This window comes from Microcaecilia unicolor, chromosome 6 (assembly GCF_901765095.1).
Source record: "Microcaecilia unicolor chromosome 6, aMicUni1.1, whole genome shotgun sequence".
In the NCBI taxonomy this organism is placed as follows: domain Eukaryota; kingdom Metazoa; phylum Chordata; class Amphibia; order Gymnophiona; family Siphonopidae; genus Microcaecilia; species Microcaecilia unicolor.
Genome location: NC_044036.1, coordinates 55788654 through 55811765, shown reverse-complemented (window position 1 = coordinate 55811765; position 23112 = coordinate 55788654). Strand labels below are relative to the sequence as shown.

At 42.2% G+C, this 23112-nt stretch overlaps 1 protein-coding gene across 1 annotated transcript in view; it reads left to right on the top strand.

Annotated features, from left to right (window-relative positions):
• LOC115472920 (vitellogenin-1-like) overlaps positions 1-23112 on the top strand; it is a 124528-nt gene that overhangs the window by 19202 nt on the left and 82214 nt on the right. Inside the window, exons 4-10 of the mRNA XM_030207443.1 lie at positions 1501-1651; positions 1729-1886; positions 7215-7380; positions 12967-13092; positions 13377-13589; positions 18041-18258; positions 21305-21402. Of these exons, the coding sequence (XP_030063303.1) occupies positions 1501-1651; positions 1729-1886; positions 7215-7380; positions 12967-13092; positions 13377-13589; positions 18041-18258; positions 21305-21402 (1130 nt within the window). The remainder of the gene's footprint in view (positions 1-1500; positions 1652-1728; positions 1887-7214; positions 7381-12966; positions 13093-13376; positions 13590-18040; positions 18259-21304; positions 21403-23112) is intronic.

Below are 23112 nucleotides of genomic sequence, written 5' to 3'. Positions count from 1 at the left end.
TTGGTGGGTTTTGAAGGGCTCACCATTCAAAGTAAGAGGGTAACTGTGAGATGTGTACCTTTTATGTGATGTGTAACTGTGAGCTTTTATGTGAAGTCCACAACAGTGCCCCCTAGGATGCCTAGGATGCCCCACTGCTGTGTTTGTATGTCTATAGGCTCCCCCCCCCCCCCCCCCCCCCCCATACATCCTAATGGTTTGGTTTTGTGCATTTTTCTCTTGAAAACATTTTTTTGAAAGTGGTCCTAAAAGATGGATGACCTGAGCTCAAAAATATCTAGCAAATGGCCATTTTCGAAACAGAGTTGGATGTTTTTCGGGTTTGAAGATGGCCATGTTCACTATTGGATTTTTGGACATTTTCCACAAAATATCCAAAATCAGATTTAGATGTTGTATCGAAAAATGCCCCTCCTCATATCCTAATTGATACAGGAGGGGTGTGATAGGGTTGCCTCATGCCCTGACAGTTTCAATGAAGCTATCTGTACAGGCTACCTAAAGTTAGACACTGGGATTCTGCACGCTCAACACAAATTTTATATCTGCAATCATGAGCTTACTTGATATTATACAATGCTAGTATAAATTGTCATTTACATACCAACATTTAGGTGCAGTCATTTACACCATAGATGTAAATGTGTGCACCTCAATGTTACAGTTGGGCATGTAACTGTTGATATTCTATAACCTTATCACATAAGTGCTGGGCACACTCTGATCCATCTATGCCTCTTCCACATTCAGCCCCCCCCCCCCCTCTCCCTTGCAGTTGTACATGAAAAAAATACCAACTAAGGGGCCCTTTTACAGACCGGTGGTAAGCCCAACACGAGCTTATTGCTCGCTATTCCGTGACTACTGCTAGTCCAGTCCAGCTGCTGGTGGCAGTTCCAGGTCGAGTGTGTGCCATTTCTGGAGGGGAAAAAAACCCCATAAGTGTTTAGTGCAGCAGTAACCCGGTGGTCATCACCGTGTGCTGCCCAGTTACTGCTGTGTTACCGTTGGAGCCCTTACCACCACTTCAATGGGTGGTGGTAAGGGCTCTCCACTGCATGGCCATGTGGGTAAGAGTTTTCTTACCACATAGCCATTTTGTTTTGGGGGCTTTTTACCCACTGCGGTAAAAGATGCCTTGCCATGTGGGAAAAACAGCTGCTACCGCAGGGTCCTTTGTGCCTCAGCTTCATAAAAGGACCCCTAAGTGCAATTACATACATAACTGCAAATTAGGGCTAATTGTTGCTAATTAAGACCAATTGTCACCAAAAATTGGATGTTCATTCCGATTAGCAGCTATCTTGTCAATTTAGTTACACACATAACTGTAAGTATTCTATAACCTGCACTTGCAATTTTGCATGCTATGCGTAACATTTGGCTTACAAGATTATAGAATGGGGAGTTATTGTATACAAGAAAATACCCAAAAGCCCATAAATCATTTATCTTTCCTCTCCTTACCACTAACCTCTGATCTTGAACTCAAATTAACAGGCAGAAACTTGAGTTGCTTGACGTGCGGAAAAATCCACCAGCTGTCTCCGAGTCTGAGTACCAGAACCGAGGATCACTCCGTTATCATTTTGCAAATGAAGTGCCTGAAACTCCCATTCAGTTAGTGAGAACCACAAACATACAGGCCCAGGTAAAAGATGTATTCCAGAAATTAGAAATCAAGAAATTGAGCTTTGAATTTGACGTCTCTGGATCTCTTGTCTTTAGATCATTGAAACACTTCAGCGCTTGGCAGAATGCAAACGAACAACATCTTGCAAAGATGCTCCAGCTAAGTTTATGAAATTCGTACAGCTTTTCCGATTAATAGACTTTGGAATTCTCCAATCAATTTGGAACCAGTTTTCCAGCAAGAAAGAATACAGGTAAAACTCAATCTTGAGCAAAGTTTCTGATTTATAATTTTGTTGCTGAATCGTTCATCTACAAAGGAGTTCTATAAATGTTTTCTGGTGCTTTCTCTTTGAACTTATCTGATTAGTTCTATACGTCTAGTTTCTTTGAAAATAAAGAAGACAATTTTAGAAGTTGTATGTGTCATTGTACATATAAATAGTAGATTTATATGTGCAAATGCATCTATGTACAAATGGTGATTTTAGAAATGGCATTATTTATACATACTGATGACAGTATGAAGAGGTTTAAAACATATATGAAGCAGACGTGTTCTGGGCATAGTTTAAGAAGTAGTTATATGCTCCATATTTTGGAACACATATACCTTAGAAAATTTCTCTGTCAGTATTTATTCCTGATAAAAGTAACCAGACCAAGAGGGCAATCTTTAACTTGGTGCTTCGATAATGGTACCACAGTGAGGTAAGCTTAGTGCCAATTCTTTTTTTTTTCCTCCTCTTTAGTTTATTTATTATGCCACACAGGCCAAAGACTTAATACTATGGTTATGTTAGAAGCTCTATTCCTGTCTTGGATGTCTGAAAACTGACATTTAGATGTCCATACTGCATGGACGTTCAAATCCTGATTTTACAAAGCCACTTCCTCTTCAGCCTGTAGCCCTATCCAACAACCAACCAACCATTGCCTCTTTCTCCTCCTTTCCTGAGATCACCGAGGATGAAACCTCCCGCCTTCTTTCCTCCTCGAAATGCACCACCTGTTCCTCCGATCCCATCCCCACCAACCTACTTAACACCATCTCCCATACTGTCACCCCCTCCATCTGTCACATCCTTAACCTTTCTCTCTCCACTGCAACTGTCCCTGACACCTTCAAGCACGCCGTAGTCACACCTCTCCTAAAAAAACCATCACTTGACCCTACCTGCCCCTCCAATTACCGCCCCATCTCTCTCCTCCCCTTCCTCTCCAAAATACTTGAACGCGCCGTTCACAGTCGCTGCCTTGATTTTCTCTCCTCTCATGCCATCCTAGATCCACTTCAATCTGGCTTTCGCCCTCTGCACTTGACAGAGACAGCACTCTCTAAAGTCTGCAATGACCTGCTCCTTGCCAAATCCAGAGGCCACTATTCCATCCTCATCCTCCTCGATCTATCCGCTGCGTTTGACACTGTCAATCATGATCTACTTCTTGCCACATTGTCTTCTTTTGGGTTCCAGGGCTCTGTACTCTCCTGGTTCTCCTCTTATCTCTCCCACCGCACTTTCAGAGTACACTCTCATGGATCTTCCTCCACTCCCATCCCACTATCTGTTGGAGTTCCCCAGGGATCTGTCCTTGGACCCCTTCTCTTCTCAATCTACACCTCCTCCCTAGGCTCACTGATCTCATCTCATGGTTTTCAGTATCATCTTTATGCTGATGACACTCAGCTATATCTCTCCACACCAGACATCACCACGGAGACCCAGGCCAAAGTATCGGCCTGCTTATCCGACATTGCTGCCTGGATGTCCAACCGCCACCTGAAGCTGAACATGTCCAAAACCGAGCTCCTCGTCTTTCCACCTAAACACACCTCTCCTCTTCCTCCACTCTCCATCTCAGTTGATAACACCCTCTGCCTGCAACCTCGGAGTCATCTTCGACTCCTCCCTCTCCTTCTCTGCGCATATCCAACAGACTGCCAAGACCTGTCGCTTCTTCCTCTTCAACATCAGCAAAATTTGCCCTTTCCTATCTGAGCACACCGCACAAACTCTCGTCCACGCTCTCATTACCTCTCGCCTTGACTACTGCAACTTACTCCTCACCGGCCTCCCACTTAGCCATCTATCCCCCCTTCAATCCGTTCAGAACGCTGCCGCACGTCTAATATTCCGCCAGAACCGATATACTCACATCACCCCTCTCCTCAAATCATTTCACTGGCTTCCGATCAGATACCGCATACAATTCAAGATTCTCCTCCTTACCTATAAATGCACCCGGTCTGCGGCTCCTCACTACCTCTCCTCCCTCATATCCCCCTATGTTCCCACCCGTAACCTCCGCTCACAGGACAAATCCCTCCTCTCAGTTCCCTTCTCCACCACTGCCAACTCTAGGCTCCGCTCATTCTGCCTTGCCTCACCCTTTGCCTGGAACAATTTTCCTCAACCCCTACGCCAAGCCCCCTCCCTACCCATTTTCAAATCTCTGCTTAAAACTCACCTCTTCAATGCTGCTTTCGGCACCTAACCTTTTGTGAATTATAGTATTCCCTATCAGACGGACTCTATACTCTATACTTGTTTTTAGATTGTACACCTGTCTTTTAGATTGTCTTTTAGATTGTAAGCTCCTTGAGCAGGGACTGTCCTTCTATGTTAAATTGTACAGCGCTGCGTAACCCTGGTAGCGCTTTAGAAATGTCAAGTAGTAGTAGTAGTAGTAGTAGATATGGACTGCAGTACATTCATCTGGCAAGGGGGTGGGGTCTGGGTGTAGTTTTGGGTGGGACTAGGGAGGGGCCAAGATATGGATGTCCAACTCTTATTGCAGAAGGAGAAGGGATGTCCCTGTCCAAAAGATGGATGTCCATATTTAGACCAGGTACTTGGCATCTCCAGGTTACAGAAAGGTGCTCCAATTGAGCTGCTTTCTACTGAGGGAGTAAGAGAAATCACAATAGGTATTTTTCTGTCCCTGGAGGGCTCACAAATAAAAAAGAAAAGAAAATTACAAACAACTATAGAGAGATTTAAATCTGCAGCCGCTGTTTCTCAGATGACTGCTCTAACAATGAGACTACTCCTCCACATGGATGTCTGTGCAGCCATTTTATAAGATGGATGTTCCTATGCTGCTGCAAAGATGTCCATGTCCCTTAGTTTGCCCTGCTCATGGTAAGGACATTTCAGTTTGTAAAATAGATATTCCTGCTGAATGTAGCCAGCACATGAATGTCCATTTCTCATATATTTTAGAACAGGCTTTATGTCAGCAGATATTATGCATATCATTCTGCTTTGAATTTGGTCTCAGACAAAAGGACCTGCAGAGATTTGCACCAGCTTTTTTGCATTGTTTTGAAAACACCATACACATTTTTAAAACTAAGGGGACCTTCTACTAAAATGCATTAGGTTTTGGGCTGCTTAACACACTATAACGCAGAATTCTAACAAACCCAGAACTAACACTGCATCATGAAGCGGCATTCCAACCACTGTTCCCTCTAAGCTGAACAGGAGTCCTCCAACTGCATTGCTGCCATTGGTGGGCAGTGTTTCAATATTGTGTTTTCAGTCACTAGGGACAGGCAGGTTCCTGGAGTCCTGAAAAGCATGCCTGTCCCTCACTATTGAAAATGTCATAGCCAGTGTCGTAGCTACGTGGGGCCATGGGGGCTCCTTTTAGTGAAATTGAGCATGGTCAGTTTCACTTAAAGGAACGTGCAGGACGTGAGGAGGAAGAGAGAGCAGAGCAGGCAATGTGGCAGCACCGGCGACCGGCGCTGGAGAAGGCTTCAGCTGGCAGGGGTTGGGGACCCCCGCCAGCCAAGGTACTTTGCTGCAGAAGTGGGTGGGGAGCGGCAGGGCTTCGGGGGAGGTGTGAGGCGGTGGGTTGGCAGACTAAAATGTGCCCCCACCTTGGGCTCTGGCCCCCTCCCACTGCGAGGTCTGGATACGCCCCTGGTGATAGTGAAACAACAGTCCCCACTGGCAGGATTGTAGGTGGAGGAATCCCACTCAGCTTAGCGGGAACAGTGATACCCACTATTTTTTATTGCAGGTTGTTCATTAACATTCAGATTGATGTGTGGTACCAGCTCCAAGTTAACACGGAAGCACATAGTACCTCCTATTTAGCAGATGATAAGTAGTCCTATGTTAAATCTGTAACATACTATCTGGCAAATGCACTCTTCACCCATGTCACTCCCCTGAAAGAAAAATTCTGAAAAATTCAGTAATGTGTGGTTTAATGCATGCTAACAGGCAAACTACCTCAAAACCCCTTACACGGTTACATGGTAGCCTGTTTCTGCACATTAACTGCATGTTAAGTGCTGAACACCCCTCATTAGGAGGGCCCCTGAATGTTATATGATAGCTTTTCTTCTACTTGTTGCAATTTGCCTTTCATAGGGAATTGGTAGATTTTTCTGCAGTTGTTCAGTAAACTAAATCATCACTGGTCTGGAAAAAGCCCTTGTTCGAGAGTACAATACTTTCTGAAACAGCCACTACTCATACTCTAAAAATTCACTCCTCATACAGCGGGTAGGTCAGTACCAGAAACGCGAGCCAATCTTCATGAACCTAGTTCTAGAAGTTCATAATCCATGTAGATGTCAAGCCTCCATGACCCTTTTCTTTTTTTCATATTATTAACCCCTCCCCTCATCCTTCACCACTTTCCTCCATAGCCAGTATTCTACCCCCATCAACTCAATTACACAAATTAGTGAAGAAAAGATGCGTTTTATGTAAATGTTTGCATCATATGTTAAGCCAAATAAATCAGCAGTAAAATCAATTGAAGAAACTATTGCTTTGTTCAATAAAAGTTCCGTAATTTAGCCTAGAGTGATTGCTTGTTCCCGTGTCATTCTATACAGCTCATTGATGCACAGCAGAATTATTTCATTTTTAACATTATTTTTCTGAAGTATCAGTTGTCAAATGGTTGAGTGATAGGAACTGCTGTCAATGAAATAGTCACTGTGGTCATGTACCTCCCCTTCCACGCCTCCCTTAAAGTCCCCTCAGAATGATAGTGGGTAATTTCCACTACTCCTTTAGTCACACATTGACCTGGCTTGGCCAGCTACCAGCATTTCCTGGACAGGCAACCCAAGGTCATCGGCTATATCCTATCCTTGAGATGGCTGGGACAACTGCTCAGGTTCATGGCCTCCCTCCCTTAGCCCTTTGGTGCAGTAAATAAGCTCCTTAAGTTGCAAATGATACCTCTTATTGTGTAATGTATGAACTGTCTAGTGAGGACTGTGTGTGAGCGTTCAAAATCCTACTGATCTCTTCCTTATATGGAGCGATATCTGAAGTAGGGAGCAACATGATCTCAAAAGCTCACCTATAAGGATATCTTTGAATAGTTATTTTTTTGGTGCAATAGAGGCGAATACAAACTTCAAAGAAGCCAGTTTTTCTTTGAGACTTTGAAGCTTGGAAGCAAAAGACGCATAGATTATGCTAGTATTTGTAAATCAGCATTACAGAGTATAAAGTTGATGATTTGAAAGTAATTTGCCAAATTTTTTTTTTTAAATATGAAATGGAAACAATTTCCTTTCTCTTGTTTTGCTTTCCTTCCTGCAGACCGTCAATTTTGGATGCAATTCCGGCCATTGCTAATCCTATGGCTATAAAATTCATCAGAGAGAAAATTGAAATGAAAGAGCTCACTGAATTAGAAGCAGCCCAGGCACTGCTCATGGGCCTACATTTAATTAAAGCAGATCGGAACGCACTAGCAGAAGCTACGGTATATTTTCACAGTTTCTAATCTTTCTTCACCAGTTCAGTCAGCTATGAAACACATTAAAAGCCAACAATATTCCCCAGGCACATTTTAAGCAACACAAAAATAAAATGAACCTGCAACAGATTAAAAAACTATTTGAAAAACAATACAATTAACAAGTAGATTCTGTAGCTTAATATCCAAAGTGGTATAATTTCTCTCAGGGGTCACTGTAGAAATCAATCATTAATGTGTGCTTGATGGCTGAGACATGATCAGAAGAGATAAAACTGCCAAGTGTGTCTTAAACATTCATGTTAAGAAGATTTATGATTTTGGTACATACTTGTTTTTATTTTTTGACATTGAGAACTCTATGGGCAGCATGGGAAAAGAGGGCCTTTTAATTAGAAATTACTGATTTTAATATGCTGTTATTGTGCTCATTCGCTTCTCATCGAATGACCCTGCCTGCAATTACACATTTACCCTTCAGACAAGTAGCCCAAATCTGTCTCCTTTGATTTTGCTAGTGCGTGACTTGTTGGCCGCTGTGGATTACTAAAGCAAAAGAAAATCAATTCCCGCCCCAGTGACCACAAGAACATCAATTTGGTGACATATCAAAGAATTAAAAGTCCCAAGCTAACACTTGAACTTGGGCCATCCCTGCCCTGCTATTATACTTTTAAGCTGATGCAAGGGTTGATGTATTAATGGGATCCTAACAATGGCAATAGCACTTAGTTTTTATATACCATGGCCTACAGCATACCTCTGACAGAGTGTATTATTTTATTGGTATATAATTTACAGAGTAGTAGACCTGGCAGTGACAACAATCAGCCTTATACAATCTTATCTTCTAAAAAGCTCTATAAATCTGCTGTGGTTCCACTGGTTTGAAGAGAGCTGACTGTGCATTACTTGGGATTGGTGACAGCTTTGAGAAGATGGCTAGAATAGACTCTTCTGAATAGGTATCTGTACCATAAGGATTAGGGGTACGAGGAGCAACACATGTAGGCTGCTGTTCTATTGAGACAGTAGCCCTCCCCTTGCTGCTAAGATTGTTTTTAGAATTTATATCCTCTTTTTAAAACTGTAGTGGTATATGTACCAACCACTGTTCCCTCTAAGCTGAGCGGGAGTCCTCCAACTGCATTGCTACCAGTAGGGGGTAGTATTTCAATATTGTGTTTTCAGTTGCTGAGGACAGGCAGGTTCCCTGGAATACTGCAGAGCTTCCTGTCTCTCACTATTGAAAATGTAATAGTGAAACAGCACTTCCCACTGGCAGGACTGTAGGTGGAGGACTCCTGCTCAGCTCAGCTTTAGGCTTAGCATTCAAATTTGCACACACAATTTATCGAATAAGGTCAGCTGCATTCACAAGTTAATTTAATGTTTATGTTTACTGTAGTGCTTAATATACCACCACTTCTAGCAGAAGATTTCAGTGATTTACAAAATCAAAAGATAAAAGGAATTAGAAAGAAACTCCAAATGATAGGAAAGGCTCAATCTGACAAGAACACAATGTAAAAGCAATATAAAACATAGAGAACTCTGTTACTGGTTAGGTCAGCCTTTGCCACCACTACATTGCAGGAGTGGAAAAACCAAAAGCCAAGATTGAAAAACAGAGTTTTAAGCAGCATTTTTTAAATGTGAGAAAGAAAATTCAGACTGCAAGACAGGAAGCAAGTCATTCCAGAGCTTCGGAGCCAAAATAAAAAAGAAAACAGAATGGCGAGTTGTTTCATATTGAGATTGTTTTGGTGAAGGTAAGACCAGGCAGAGAGAGTTGAGAGAGCAAAGGGCATATGAAGGTGTATATGGAATGACAAGGGAAGACAAGTAAGCAGATGAACCAGAATGAAGCATTTTGTGCGTAAGACAGAGAATTTTGAACCAGGAACAGAATTTAATTGGAAGCCAATGAAGAGAAGAAAGGAGAAGAGACAGAATTGAATCTTCCAGCCTTACAAATGAAATAGGCAGCCACGTTTTGCAATGTCTGAAGTTGGCGCAGTTGGTAAGCGGAAAGACCTGCATAGACCACATTAGAATAATCAAGATATCACAAATGCATGTATCAAGGATAATTAGCTTTAACAACTAATTATTGGCTTTAATCTGTATTAATTGGCTTTAATTGGTGCCAATTAGCAGTTATACATGTAACTACCCTTAGTCGCTATTCTATGAGATGTGCGCACAAATTCTATTGTGCACAACTTCTACAGGTGTGGATGTGGGAAGGGCATGGGTATGTCAAGAGTGGCAGAAACAAACAGAACACAGACACCCAAACAGCAGCAGCAGCAATCCAAGGAAGGACAAACACAGTAAGAGTTTATCGAAATGTCAACTTTAATGGAAACAGGATCCAACCTGGCCAAGTTTCAGAAAAACTTTCATCAGGGGTCACATTGGTTTCCACAATACATTCACAGATTGAGGGGCGGACTGACCATTCGGGCAAGTGGGCAGTGCCTGAGAGCCCAGAGGCTCTAAGGGGCCCAGAATCACTCCCTCCCCTCCCCCACCCCTCACCGTCACCACACACTACAGCTTTTGGAATTGGGCTTACCACCGCTTTGTAAAAGGGGCCCTAAGTTGTAGCCGGCCACATATGCCTAGATATTCAACGCTGGAGCCCAGACATGGTCCAGCATTAAATATCTGGACATAAAGCTGACTGCGGTCAGCAAACCACTGAACACTACCAGCTGAACATCTAGCCCAGTGAATACTAGAGCCAGACAAACAGTTGGGTCTTCAAGCTATCTACAAAAAATGGCAGCACATTTTCCCTAATATTAAAAATTAAGGCCCCAATATTCAAAGGTATTTATCTGGACAATGGCAGCCACCATCTTGATAAATGCCTTAAGAGGCCCTGTCTGGATTTTCAGTAGGGTCAGTACAAGGGTTTCGTTCGGCTTTATGCCCCCTTCAATTAACTTTCAGGCTTCTAATCTGCCATCTTACCCAAGACATCATGTTTTAAATATTAAACATTGTTGTGTATATTAAACACATAAACAAAAATAATGAGGCCAGTTTTCAAAGCTTATATACACAGGTAGATGGGCAATTTGAAAACTATCCACCCTTCCTATAGATGAAAATATGCATTGATGGTGCTTTCAATTTGTGTGGCAGTCAGGATGTATTGTTTTCCTTCGACTGCAGCTGCTCTGTCCTGCACTTTTCCCCAGAAGCTGCTGTCCTAGGCAACCACTTAGTCATGCCTAATAGCTGGGCCAACCTGATTTTTTTTTAGTACCACTGAAAATCTTTACAAACTGCCTTGGAACTATCCAGACAGTGTCAGGGCAGAATGAGGACCCAATGTGGGCATTCACACAACTAAGAGAGCAGCTATATTCAGTTCACTTTTCTTATATTGAAGGATGACCTCTAATAGTACTGCAAGACTACCACTAAGGTTCATTGCTGCCATTTTGAACCCTGGCCATCTCTGCGATTGGAGCAAAGAGGGACTGCTCCACTGTTTCCTGTAAGCCGAGCGAGAGTCCTCCAACTGCTTTGCTGCCAGTAGGGGGTGGTGCTTCAATATTGTATATTCAATCACTAGGGACAGGCAGGTTCCCTGGAATCCTGCAGAACTTCTCTATCCCTCAATATTGAAAATTATTCAGGGTCGTCAAGTCGCAGGAGGAATGTGAACGATTACAGGAGGACCTTGCGAGACTGGGAGAATGGGCGTGCAAGTGGCAGATGAAGTTCAATGTTGACAAGTGCAAAGTGATGCATGTGGGTAAGAGGAACCCGAATTATAGCTACGTCTTGCAAGGTTCCGCGTTAGGAGTTACGGATCAAGAAAGGGATCTGGGTGTCGTCGTCGATGATACGCTGAAACCTTCTGCTCAGTGTGCTGCTGCGGCTAGGAAAGCGAATAGAATGTTGGGTGTTATTAGGAAGGGTATGGAGTCCAGGTGTGCGGATGTTATAATGCCGTTGTATCGCTCCATGGTGCGACCGCACCTGGAGTATTGTGTTCAGTACTGGTCTCCGTATCTCAAAAAAGATATAGTAGAATTGGAAAAGGTACAGCGAAGGGCGACGAAAATGATAGTGGGGATGGGACGACTTTCCTATGAAGAGAGGCTGAGAAGGCTAGGGCTTTTCAGCTTGGAGAAGAGATGGCTGAGGGGAGATATGATAGAAGTGTATAAAATAATGAGTGGAATGGATCGGGTGGATGTGAAGCGACTGTTCACGCTATCCAAAAATACTAGGACTAGAGGGCATGAGTTGAAGCTACAGTGTGGTAAATTTAAAACGAATCGGAGAAACTTTTTCTTCACCCAACGTGTAATTAGACTCTGGAATTCGTTGCCGGAGAACGTGGTACGGGCGGTTAGCTTGACGGAGTTTAAAAAGGGGTTAGATAGATTCCTAAAGGACAAGTCCATAGACCGCTATTAAATGGACTTGGAAAAATTCCGCATTTTTAGGTATAACTTGTCTGGAATGTTTTTACGTTTGGGGAGCATGCCAGGTGCCCTTGACCTGGATTGGCCACTGTCGGTGACAGGATGCTGGGCTAGATGGACCTTTGGTCTTTCCCAGTATGGCACTACTTATGTACTTATGTACTTATGTACTTATGGTAGTGAAACAGCACCCTCCACTGGCAGGACTGTAGGTGGAGGACTCCCACTCAGCTTAGAGGGAACAGTGGACTGTTCCCATCTTGAAACACTAGGGGGCTCATTTTCATAACCTATGGAACTTTGTAAGGCTAAGTGCTTTGAAAATACGCCTCTAGACCACCAGAAAGAACCCCCAGGTAAGTCCCAAGGGGGATTAGGTATATGGTGGGGGTTATTTTGAGGAGCGGCAACTCTGGAGGTGATCTTTTGTAGGGATCAGATTAGTGAATATGCTTTTGAGGGTATTGGGGTATGACTTGGGAGGAGAGGATCAAGACAGATATTGGGGGATTGAGAGAATGGTCAGAGAATGTGCTGGCATTGATATTATAGTTTTCATTTTTCTCTTTGCCCCTTCACCATGTTACGTGATTTGCTCCCATGCTATCTCCCAAAAGCATGTAATGTCATGCCTGTGCAGTAAGGGGGCAGTACACCTATTCTATAAATGTAGGTGCCTACGTTGATTTTTAGATGACTAAGATAATTGGGTATTTACATCCCTAATATTTAGGTGTGAGTACTTATGGCAGCCATGGTGCATGTATACATTGTTGCACCTAGTTTGTAAAATGTCCCTTTTAATATTTCTGAGAAATGGAAATTATTTATAACTAAAACATATTTATGTAGATTTGCTCACACCTTTTCAGTAGTAGCTGAAGATGAGTTACATTCAGGTACACTAAATTTTATTGTCTCTTACAATCTAATTTGTACCTGAGGTAATGGAGGATTAAGTAACTTGCCCAAGATCACAAGAAGCAGCAGTGGGATTTGAACTGGGTACCTTGGTATGTCAAGACCTGTGCGCTAACCACTAGGTCACTCTTCCACTCCCATCTACAGATTTTAATGCAATAGTTTCATGTTGCTTGTCTCTTCTTTTCCAACTTGAAATAATATGATTTCTTCTCAGGCACTATTAACCAACACCCATCTAAAACCAACTTCTTTAACTGGAAAAGTGGTACGTCTCTGCTATGGTTCCTTGGTACAGAGGCACTGTGCTAATATCGCTGCCTGCCCGGAAACAGCCCTGCAAGTACGTCACTTATGATTCCTAACTACTCAAAATGATAAACAAGGACTGTAAGATCTCCACATATAGCATTCATTCCTAACACGAGAGATTGGTGTTCGCTTTGGTTGGCATTATATCTTTTCTCTTCAAATATTTGTTACCACAGTTCAAGCTAGTTAGTCAGCAGAGTTCTGCATGAAATTCAGGTTGCAGTGTGAATGATTAAGCATTTCTCAAGCAGCTAATTAATGAGATGGAGTTGCAAATTTGATTCTAATGCTTATGTTACCCTTCTTGCTCTTCAGCCCCTCCATGATCTTGCTGCTGGGGCAGCCAGTAGAGGCAATGAAGAGGAGATGGTCCTAGCTCTAAAGGCTCTGGCAAATGCAGGACAGCCTGAGAGTCTCAAGAGCATCCAGAAGTATCTGCCAGGATTTTCGTCTTCCAAGATTCCAGTGAGAGTTCAGTGTGAAGCCACATTTGCCTTGAGTAAAATAGCCAAGAAAGACCATAGACGGGTAATGATCTATGAAGTTTCTTTCTAGTATGCTATGCTATATTCAACTCTCAAAGCAGTAATGTCTGAATTATAAAAGGCAACCTTTGAAATGTGCATTGCACATATGTTAAATACTGCTACTAATCCCAATATGGGGGCAATTTTATAAAATATTTTTTCATATATCAAAAATAATACTGTAAATGTACATAGTAACATAGTAGATTATGGCAGGTAATGACCTGAATGGTCTATCCAGTCTGCCCAGCAGTCACACTCATTAATTTATGATTAAACCAACAATGAATGTGGTATAAAATACTTGATCCTGATCTTTCTTTGCCATTTCTGGGAGATAGACCTTAGAAATCTGCCCAGCACTGACCTTACTTTCAAACTACTAGAACTGTCATCAAACCCCCCACTCCAGCCTATCCCAAGCTGTCTTGTCATAAACAGGATACAGACTGTAGAAGCCCACCTGGTACTATCCTCACCTTTCATTTTCTGGAGTTGTCATCAACGTCCTCTCCAGTCCATCCTAATCTGTCTTGCCATACATAAACACTTGGAGAAAAAACGCCTCAGTGATATCTAGATCTAGCAGTTCAGGTTGTTGCCTGCTTGTATAAAAAATTACATCAAGTCATAAAAGTCCTCCAATAATTTAAAGAACAAAAATCCTCAGAATAATACTTTTGTGCAAAAGGTACATATCCCAATACAACAGCCACTGTTTCACTAGACAATGGATATAAATTGTGGGAGCTTTGTTTTTAAAGATCATTGATGCAATTGGCTCTATTATTATTATTATTATTATTATTATTAGCATTTGTATCCCACATTTTCCCACCAATTCGCAGGCTCAATTTGGCTTACATTTGCCGTAATGGCGATTGCCATTTCCGGATCACAGAATACAAAAGTCGCTGCATTAAGGTGCATGCATACGTGGTAGAGAGGAATACATTGTTGATGACAGCTTGAACTGCTAGATGTAGCTATCAGAGGTCTTTTTTACAGTGATATTTTGATAATTTTGTTCAGGTTTTTTCCCTATTGCTCCTCTGTTGGATTATATTTTATAAAATCACCCCCAGGTGTTGCACATAACCCATTTAGAATTGTATTTATTTATTTATTAGGACTTATTTACCGCCTTTTTGAAGGAATTCACTCAAGGCGGTATACAGTACGAATAAATCAAACGTGAGCTATAGGCAATTACAGCAGTAAAAATATTCAAATAACAATACAAAGTGTGGCATAGTATACTACTTACAATGTCAACACAATACGTAATAGAACATTTTAATTGACAGAGAAGGGTATAAGCAAAGATGGAAAGTAAGGCGACAAAGAAATTTGCACATGAGGTCAGAGAGATGGTTAAATATTATATCAGCTAGGGTAGGAGTGGATAAACATTTTATAAGCAGGATTTAAATGTTTTAAGTAAAATAAAATAAAGAAATACATGTAATGGTGAGAAGGTGCACACTTTCATGCAATCCACGTGTCGGCTTGCTCAGGGGCGAAGCAGGGGCAGAGTCACTATTTCCACACGTTCTTTATAAAATGCATACGTATGCATGCCATTTACACTTGATCCTGAATCTGTGGCTTCAGTCTAGGCACAATTTCTCCAGGATTTCTGCTACGGTATTGTGTAAGCCACATTGAGCCTGCAACTAAGCGGGATAATGTGGGATATAAATGTGTTAAATAAATAAAATAAATAAATAATGTTATAAAAATTCATGGCATTCTATGGGGCATCTGGGACTTTAAGGGGGAGTTTCTATATATGACACCTAAGAAATTAATGTGGAAATCAGTGCCAACTAAACATATTCTATAAGAAGCGCCTAGATTTAGGCACGGTATATAGAATAAGTTTAGTTGATATCTCTGCGCCTAAAACTACGCACCTCCATTTACACCAATGAAAACATGGCGTAAATCCCGGCATGGAGATTTAGGCACACTGGGCCATATTCTATAACTAAGCATGTAAATTTTAAAACGCCCATTAAATGCCCATTTCCCTGCCCATAACCACATCCCTTTATGCCTGTGCACTTTAGAAGATAGGCATATTGCATTACAGAATGGGCTTAGCAAGTTGTGCATGTAAATTCCTATTGCCAATTATGCTCATTACTGCTGGTTAGGAGCTGTTATCAACGCTGGTTAGTTTGTTAAGTCAATTAAGTTATTCATATTGTTATAGAATACAATTGGATTTCACGCAAATCTCTAGGTGGGGGTAAATGCTTTAAAATCTGGGATTTTAACATGAGAGTTCCTCCCCCCCCCCTCCAAGCCTAGATTTAACGCAACAGTATTTAAGGCTTTTTAACTTTTAATTTTTCTATTAGCGCATGGGACTTGAAAAAAAATTAGGGCCTCTTTTATCAAGCCACGCTTACAGTTTCTACATGGTAATGCTGACAGAGCCCATTGAAAGTGAACGGGCTTTGTCGGAATTGCTGCACCGAGGACCGCTAGCGCAGCTTGATAAAATAGTCCCTTAATGCAGAAGCACTGACTGCCTCCTATTTAGGAGGTGCTAAGTGCTGCTGTATTGAGTCTGCGTTATCCGGTTAGTGTACGCTAATGTGGATGCGCTAGCTGGATATTATTTCCAAGCCCATTCACTGCCCCCTCCCAAAATTATTTTTAATAAAACAAAAAATATCACCTCATTAGAGTGCGGAAACTGGCAAATTTCCACAAAATGCTTCAACATGTGCTAAGCACCCATTAGAGATTACCCCTGGATTCTATATATGGTGCCCAAACTTGGTCGTCAATCCTAGATGTGCACACAACCTAATTGGATAACAATCCAATTAATATCAATAATTGAATGCTAACCAATTATTGATGTTAATTGGCACCAATTAGGATTTGCGTGCATATTTGGCTGTGCACTATTCTATAATTCTGAGCATCCAACTCCCATAACAATTAACCCAAAAGGGGGCATGGCCATGGGAGGGGCATGGGCAGGTCGGGGACATTCTGAAAAGTTGGGCGCAGTGCTATAGATAATGGGAAATCTGCACCCAATTGCATGCCAGGATTTACACCAGATTTCAGCTGGTGTAAGTCTGGCACACAGATTTGGGCATGAGAATCTGCTCTAAGCATTATTCTGTAAAGGACATGTGCCCTTAATAAAACAGTGTTTAGCACCGTTTTTTCCTGGCACTGAATTTTGAGTTTCAATGAAATACTTTAGGGTTCTGAATACTGCTATTTGGTGTTTGTTGACTTCAAATCTAGTATACAATTAACACCAGTGTTCTTAATGAAAATAAAAATAAAATAATGTTCTGATTTTTCAATTTTTTAATTTTTTAATATGCAGTGCTCAGTGTGTGTTGCTGTGACAATATACCATTTATCACGGTAACAGCGTCTAGCATGACAACTTTATACCATCATAGCACTGGATCTGCCTAACCTTCCTCACCAGCTGGATACTACTGGACATTGCTCCCAGTCGACTAGAGATATTCATTCCCAATATAGGAAAGCTCCATCACTTACCTTTTTGGCGAGTCCAGTGCTCGGTTGTGTGCTGCTGCTGCTGTTTTACTCACAACCTGTGTGTCTGTGCTTGGTAGGTGCTTTAAAAACAGATTAATATTCTCTTTATAGTTCCCAACGTGTGACCACGTTTCACCTTGACGGCGTCTTCAGGAGAACATACTTTCAAAACTTTCAAACAAAATTTTTCAAAGTTTAAGTTGCAATCTTTCCGGGAGGTTGCAGGGAGAAGCTTGAAGCGGTTTAGCCTCCCAGAAAGACCGCAACTTAAACTTTGAAAAGTTTTGTTTGAAAGTTTTGAAAGTATATTCTCCTGAAGACGCCATCAAGGTGAAACGTGGCCCCACGTTGGGAAAGATAAAGTGCTCGACTATTTACTATATATTCAAAGAAGTTTAATATGCAGAGGCATATGGATGAGTAATCAAGAAAAATAAGTGACAATAGATAAAGAAAATTTATGTTTTAAATGTGAAGGATTAAAATAATAAATCAAATTTAGGAAAATTAAAAAAAATAAATATCAGGAGGGGGATAGACCAACGATGAACATCACAACCCCAGTTGAAAATGCTAAAATTCAAATAAGCGTCCGGGTGTATTGAGGTCTCTCCCTCGTTTAAATAAATACAAGTGATATATATCTTGAAAATATGCTGGACTCTTCAATATTTTGCTGTTTTAATAGAAAAACATCAGTGATAATAATTTGCAACAGGTGGTATTATTTTAAAAGGAATGCAGTGCATAGCTCTTGGAAACATTGTTCTAGTTCATAAATCTTTCTTCACAAGACAAATCACACAAGCAAAGATAAGATCAAATGAAGGATTGATGTGATTAATTAAAGATCATTTTGAAAGAAGGATTAATGATCACCATTTGAACATTTCCCATGTTCTGGTGTAGGTGCAAGACATTGCTTTAGCGTTATATGTGAACCATGAAGTCTCTCCTGAGGTTCGAATGGCAGCTTCTAGAGTCCTCCTGGATTCCAAGCCCAGCACCACCATATTGATGATCATAGCTAATGACGTACTTAAAGAAACCAACCTGCAAGTAGCAAGTTTCACGAGTTCACAAATGAAGGCTTTGTGCAGAAGTGCGGCTCCAGATCGCCAAGCAGAGTAAGGACTAAAATTACAATTTAATGAATGCAATAGTACCCACTATATACTGCAAAAATATATTTTTACATTCCCCATATGACATTTTAGAAGCAGTTGAGTGGTACTACCAAAGCACATAAAGGTAGGGAATATGAGAAGAAAGAAGGCTGAATGAATGAATCACCCAGTTACCTACCAGGTTAGCTTGGGAGCCCTTACCACCTCCTAAAAAGGAGGCAGTAAGGTTCCCCCAGCTAAGCCCCTGAGGCTAAAAAATTGATGCCAAAAATATTGCACAGTGGGAGTCAGCACTAACGCTGTGCTCCTGTGGTAGCCCAGCAGCAGTAGGTCCAAATTGCCATTCATCAAGCCCACGGTAGCCCTACTGCAGCTTAGTAAAGGGGCCCCTTAGTGTATGTTAAAAAGTTCTAACACATAATACAAAAATAAATTATTACAATGAATGTGTAAAACAAACTGAAGAAAAATGTCAAAAAATGGGCAAAAAGCCCAGAAGAACCAAAAATGAATTTTGCCCTGTGTGCATCCCTGTCTTGAATTATTTTCTTCGGTTTTATTAAGTAAGCCATCATGAAACGACGCATAATTGGATGCAGTTTAGGTCAGGAGTTGCAAATTAGAAGCAATTACCCTGTGAATTGATGCTGCATGTGGATAACAGCAGATGAGTTTGAAGTTTCACAGCTGTTTAGGGGTGTAAATTGAATGTTTCAGACCAGAGTTCAGCAGATGTTGTGCCCACAACAGGAATGAAATTTATTGATGTAGGTGATCTAGGAATGATAGTTGGAATGATAAGCATTTGTGGTTGTCCTGTTGGAATTAAATAACAATTAACAGTTTTTTCTACTCTGTGTATTTATTTTGTAATTTTTGCTAATCATGCTCCTATGATTTTTGTACAACAAACAATATTTAAGAGTGGATTTAATTAACTTAGGGGTAGATTTTTAAAAAGGTTTAAGAGGGCAGGGTAGTCTTCTACCCACTTAACCTCTGATCACTATCCAGCTCGTAATCGAAAGTGATCGCCGGCCATTTCAGAGAGATTAGTCTTCAGGTGTGAACTGGTGTACCAAAGTTATATAGCAGTACATTTATGGGTAGTGGGTTTGGGAGGGTTTGGGGGGCTCAGCTCCCAAAGTAAGGGAGCTATGCACGTGGGAGCTTTTCTGAAGTCCACCGCAGTGACCCCTAGGGAGCCCAGTTGGTGTCCTGCCATGTCAGGGGGGCCAGTGTACTAAAAATGCTGGCTCCTCCCACGGCCAAATGCCTTGGATTTGGCCAGGGTTTGAGATGGCCGACATAACTTTCCATTATCGCTAAAAAACGAAGCTGCCCATCTCAAACCCCGGCCAAATCCAAGGCATTTGGCTGGCCGGAACCGTATTATCGAAACAAAAGTTGGCCGGCCATCTTTTTTGAAAAAACGGGTCTGGCCAGCTGTTTGTGACACCGCCAAAATACATCGCCGGCCATGTATTTTTTTTTTTGTTACTTTTGTACCCTGTGCTTTCCCACTCATGGCATGCTCAATGCAGTTTGCATGGGGCAATGGAGGGTTAAGTGACTTGCCCAGAGTCACAAGGAGCTGCCTGTGCCTGAAGTGGGAATTGAACTCAGTTCCTCAGGACCAAAGTCCACCACCCTAACCACTAGGCCACTCCTCCACTCCACTCACTGGCGCTGTTCGATTATTCCCCTCCACGGCACTGAGCAGTTAGTGGCAGGGCAATTCATGAGCAGAGTCAGAGAGGAGCCTGCATGCTCAATTTCACTAAAAGGAGCATGTAGGATGTAAGGGGAAGACACAGCAGAGCAGGCAACGTGGCATCGCCGAAGACCGGCGCTGGACAACACTTCAGCTGGCAGGGGTTGGGGACCCCTGCCAGCCAAAGTATTTGCTGCGGCAGTGGTGGGGAGTGGCAGGGGCGGCGGCAGGGTGGCAGACCAATATGTGCCCCCCACCTCGGGCTCTGGTCCCCTCCCACCACAAGGTCTGGCTCCGCCTCTGCTAGGAATGCTCCCAACAGTTACTGCACAGGCTTTGCACTTACCATCAGTCACGTATTTAAACCAGGTGTATCAGTGGCGTACACACCTCCTGTCAGACCTGGCCCCCCACTTTAAAATCCTCTCAGCTTTAGTCTTCACCCAGGCAGTAGCAGCAGCACTCATTGACTGCCTGCAACAGATGGGGGCGGAATGGTTCAGGGAGAAAGTCCTGGATAGGCCACAAGTAGCCTATGAGTGTCGCTGCCATAGATGAAGACTAAAGCCAGGAGGATTTCAAGGTACAGGGGGCAGTGGAAAGGGGGGGATGGAACAGGAAGGTGGAGGGAAGACGCACCCCCCCCCCCCTTGTAAAAAGCTCCTGGCTATGCTACTGCTTACCATATAGTAATGTGGGCACTTACCATGCAGTAAGTGCAAAGCCCTACCACACTATGGACTAGATTCAATAAATGACACTCCAAAAATGGGGGCAACAAAAATTCCGCTTGGAGCACTATTCTATAAACAGTGCTCCGAGTTGCATGCCATTTATAGAATAGCAGTTAGAGCTGATTACCGCGCCAAACTTTGGACACAAGGATTTACACTAACTGAAACCTGGTGTAAATCCTGGCACATAATTTTGGCGTGGATCCCTGGGATTCAACTTTAGTAAACACCCCTGACCTGCCCATGCCCCTTTTGAGTTGTATGCAATAAGGTGCACACGGATCTTTATAGAATAACACCTAGCAAGATGTGCACGCAAATCCAAATTGTTGCCAATTAATGCCAATAATTGATTGTTAGCGCCCAATTATTGGTGCCAAGTGCGCATGCAAATTTGCATGTCATTTATAGAATCCAGAGGTAAGCATTCTTTCTGTAAGCTTTCTTCCATTGAGTTTAATTAGCCTAGACTGAAACAGAAGGCAGAAATTAATTTCTCATTTTATTACTGATGTATACTGTCCAATACATTTTAATGTGTTTTGTAGATTGTTTACATTTATATTTTGCATTATTTAACAAAATGCTCTTTTATTAGGGCTGCTGCCTGTAGGTCAGCCATGAAGATTGTAAGCCCCAAGTTTGATGGACTTAGTTATCGCTACAGCCACGTTCTCCAGCTTGATGTATTCAAAGGTAAAGCTTTAAATTTCTGAACAATATTACAGCCTATAGGCCCCTTTGATAAAGTGTTGGTAAGACCAATGCAGGGTTACCGCTCGCTGAAAAGGAAGTACCACCAGGCTACTCCCACCCCCAGCATGCCATCATATAGTTACCACCGGGTTAGTGCAGGAGCCCGTACCGCCTCCTCAATGGGGGCGGTAAGGGCTCATAAGTACATAGGCACCGCCATACTGGGAAAAGACCAAGGGTCCATCAAGCCCAGCATCCTGTCTCCGACAGCAGCCAATCCAGGCTTCAAGAACCCGGCAACCCCCCCCAAAAAAAAATTGATAATGTTCAATGGACTTTTCCCTCAGGAATCTGTCCAAACCCCCTTTAAATTCCATAAGGCTAGCTGCTGTCACTACATTCTCCGGCAACAAGTTCCAGAATCTAACTACACGCTGAGTAAAGAAAAACTTTCTCCTATTTGTTTTAAATCTACCATATTCTAGCTTCATCTTGTGTCCCCCTGAAATGGCCGCGTTGTAAGTGCTTCACTTGCCACATGGCCATTTCTTTAAAAAAAGAAAAACTTACCTTTTACCCACGCAAAAACACGCAGCAATGCCAGCGCAGGCCTCTTTTTGCCGCAGCTTGGTAAAAGGGGCCCTAAATCCTTAACGCATTTAAAAAGTGATGTCATAGAAAAAACTCTTAAGATTAACTCGAGATCTTCCATGAGATTTTGGAAGATGGAAGAACTCTGAAGGAAACAGTGTTATAAGGAAGATGATATTTTCTTGCCATTTTTTCAGAGGTTCAGGTGGCAAAGTAGCTAATGAAATAAAAGAGGGTAAACGAGAGAGAAGAAAGGCAAGACCAGTCTGTGGAAAATGATACCTTGACTTAAATCTGTAAAGACCTTGGCAGTGATTTTGGATTCTGAAGGACTCAAGGGGCTTTTGCAAAATTGAAATCCGTATTGTACTGTAATCACTTGTATGAAGAACTCTGGATTATTGAAATATCCTGTATGTTATCAAAATGTTATAAGATGCTTCGATACTGCAGCTTGGTAACTTTGGGTGGTAGTAGATGGGAGAGTGCTTGACTTTTACTGCAATATTTACATTGGCTCTCAATTCAAGAAAGATGTTTATTTAAGCTTTTTGGTTTTAATTTTCAAGGGCTCAACACTTATAAACCTGCTTGTCTGAAAGATAAATTAGTACCTTATGTCCCTAGATGGCCTTTGAGATTGCAGCAAGGGAAATTGCTTGTAGTTCCAGGGATAGATAGATTTCAGAGAATCTCTGGTGCTCTAAAGCTGTGAGGGTCTCTTTTAGTATAGGGCAGTGGTTCCCAAACTGTGCACCATAGTACCCCAGGGCACTGCAGAACACTCAAAGGAAAGCCACAGCATATTTGAAGACACTCTACAAAATTGTAGCAACAGTGGAATAGCTGGTGGGGATGCCCAAGTTCCAACTGAAGCAGTTCGCTGCCCAAACCCCAAGCTCCACGCTGCCTGAGCAGCAAGGAAGTCGGTGACATGCTTCAGCTGCTAATGCAGGAAGGGGAGGAGAGGTGCTGGATATGCAGGGAGGGTTGGGAAAGGGAATGGGACTTGATATACTGCCTTTCTGTGGTTTTTGCAACTACATTCAAAGCGGTTTACATATTATATACAGGTACTTATTTGTACCTGGGGCAATGGAGAGTTAAGTGACTTGCCCA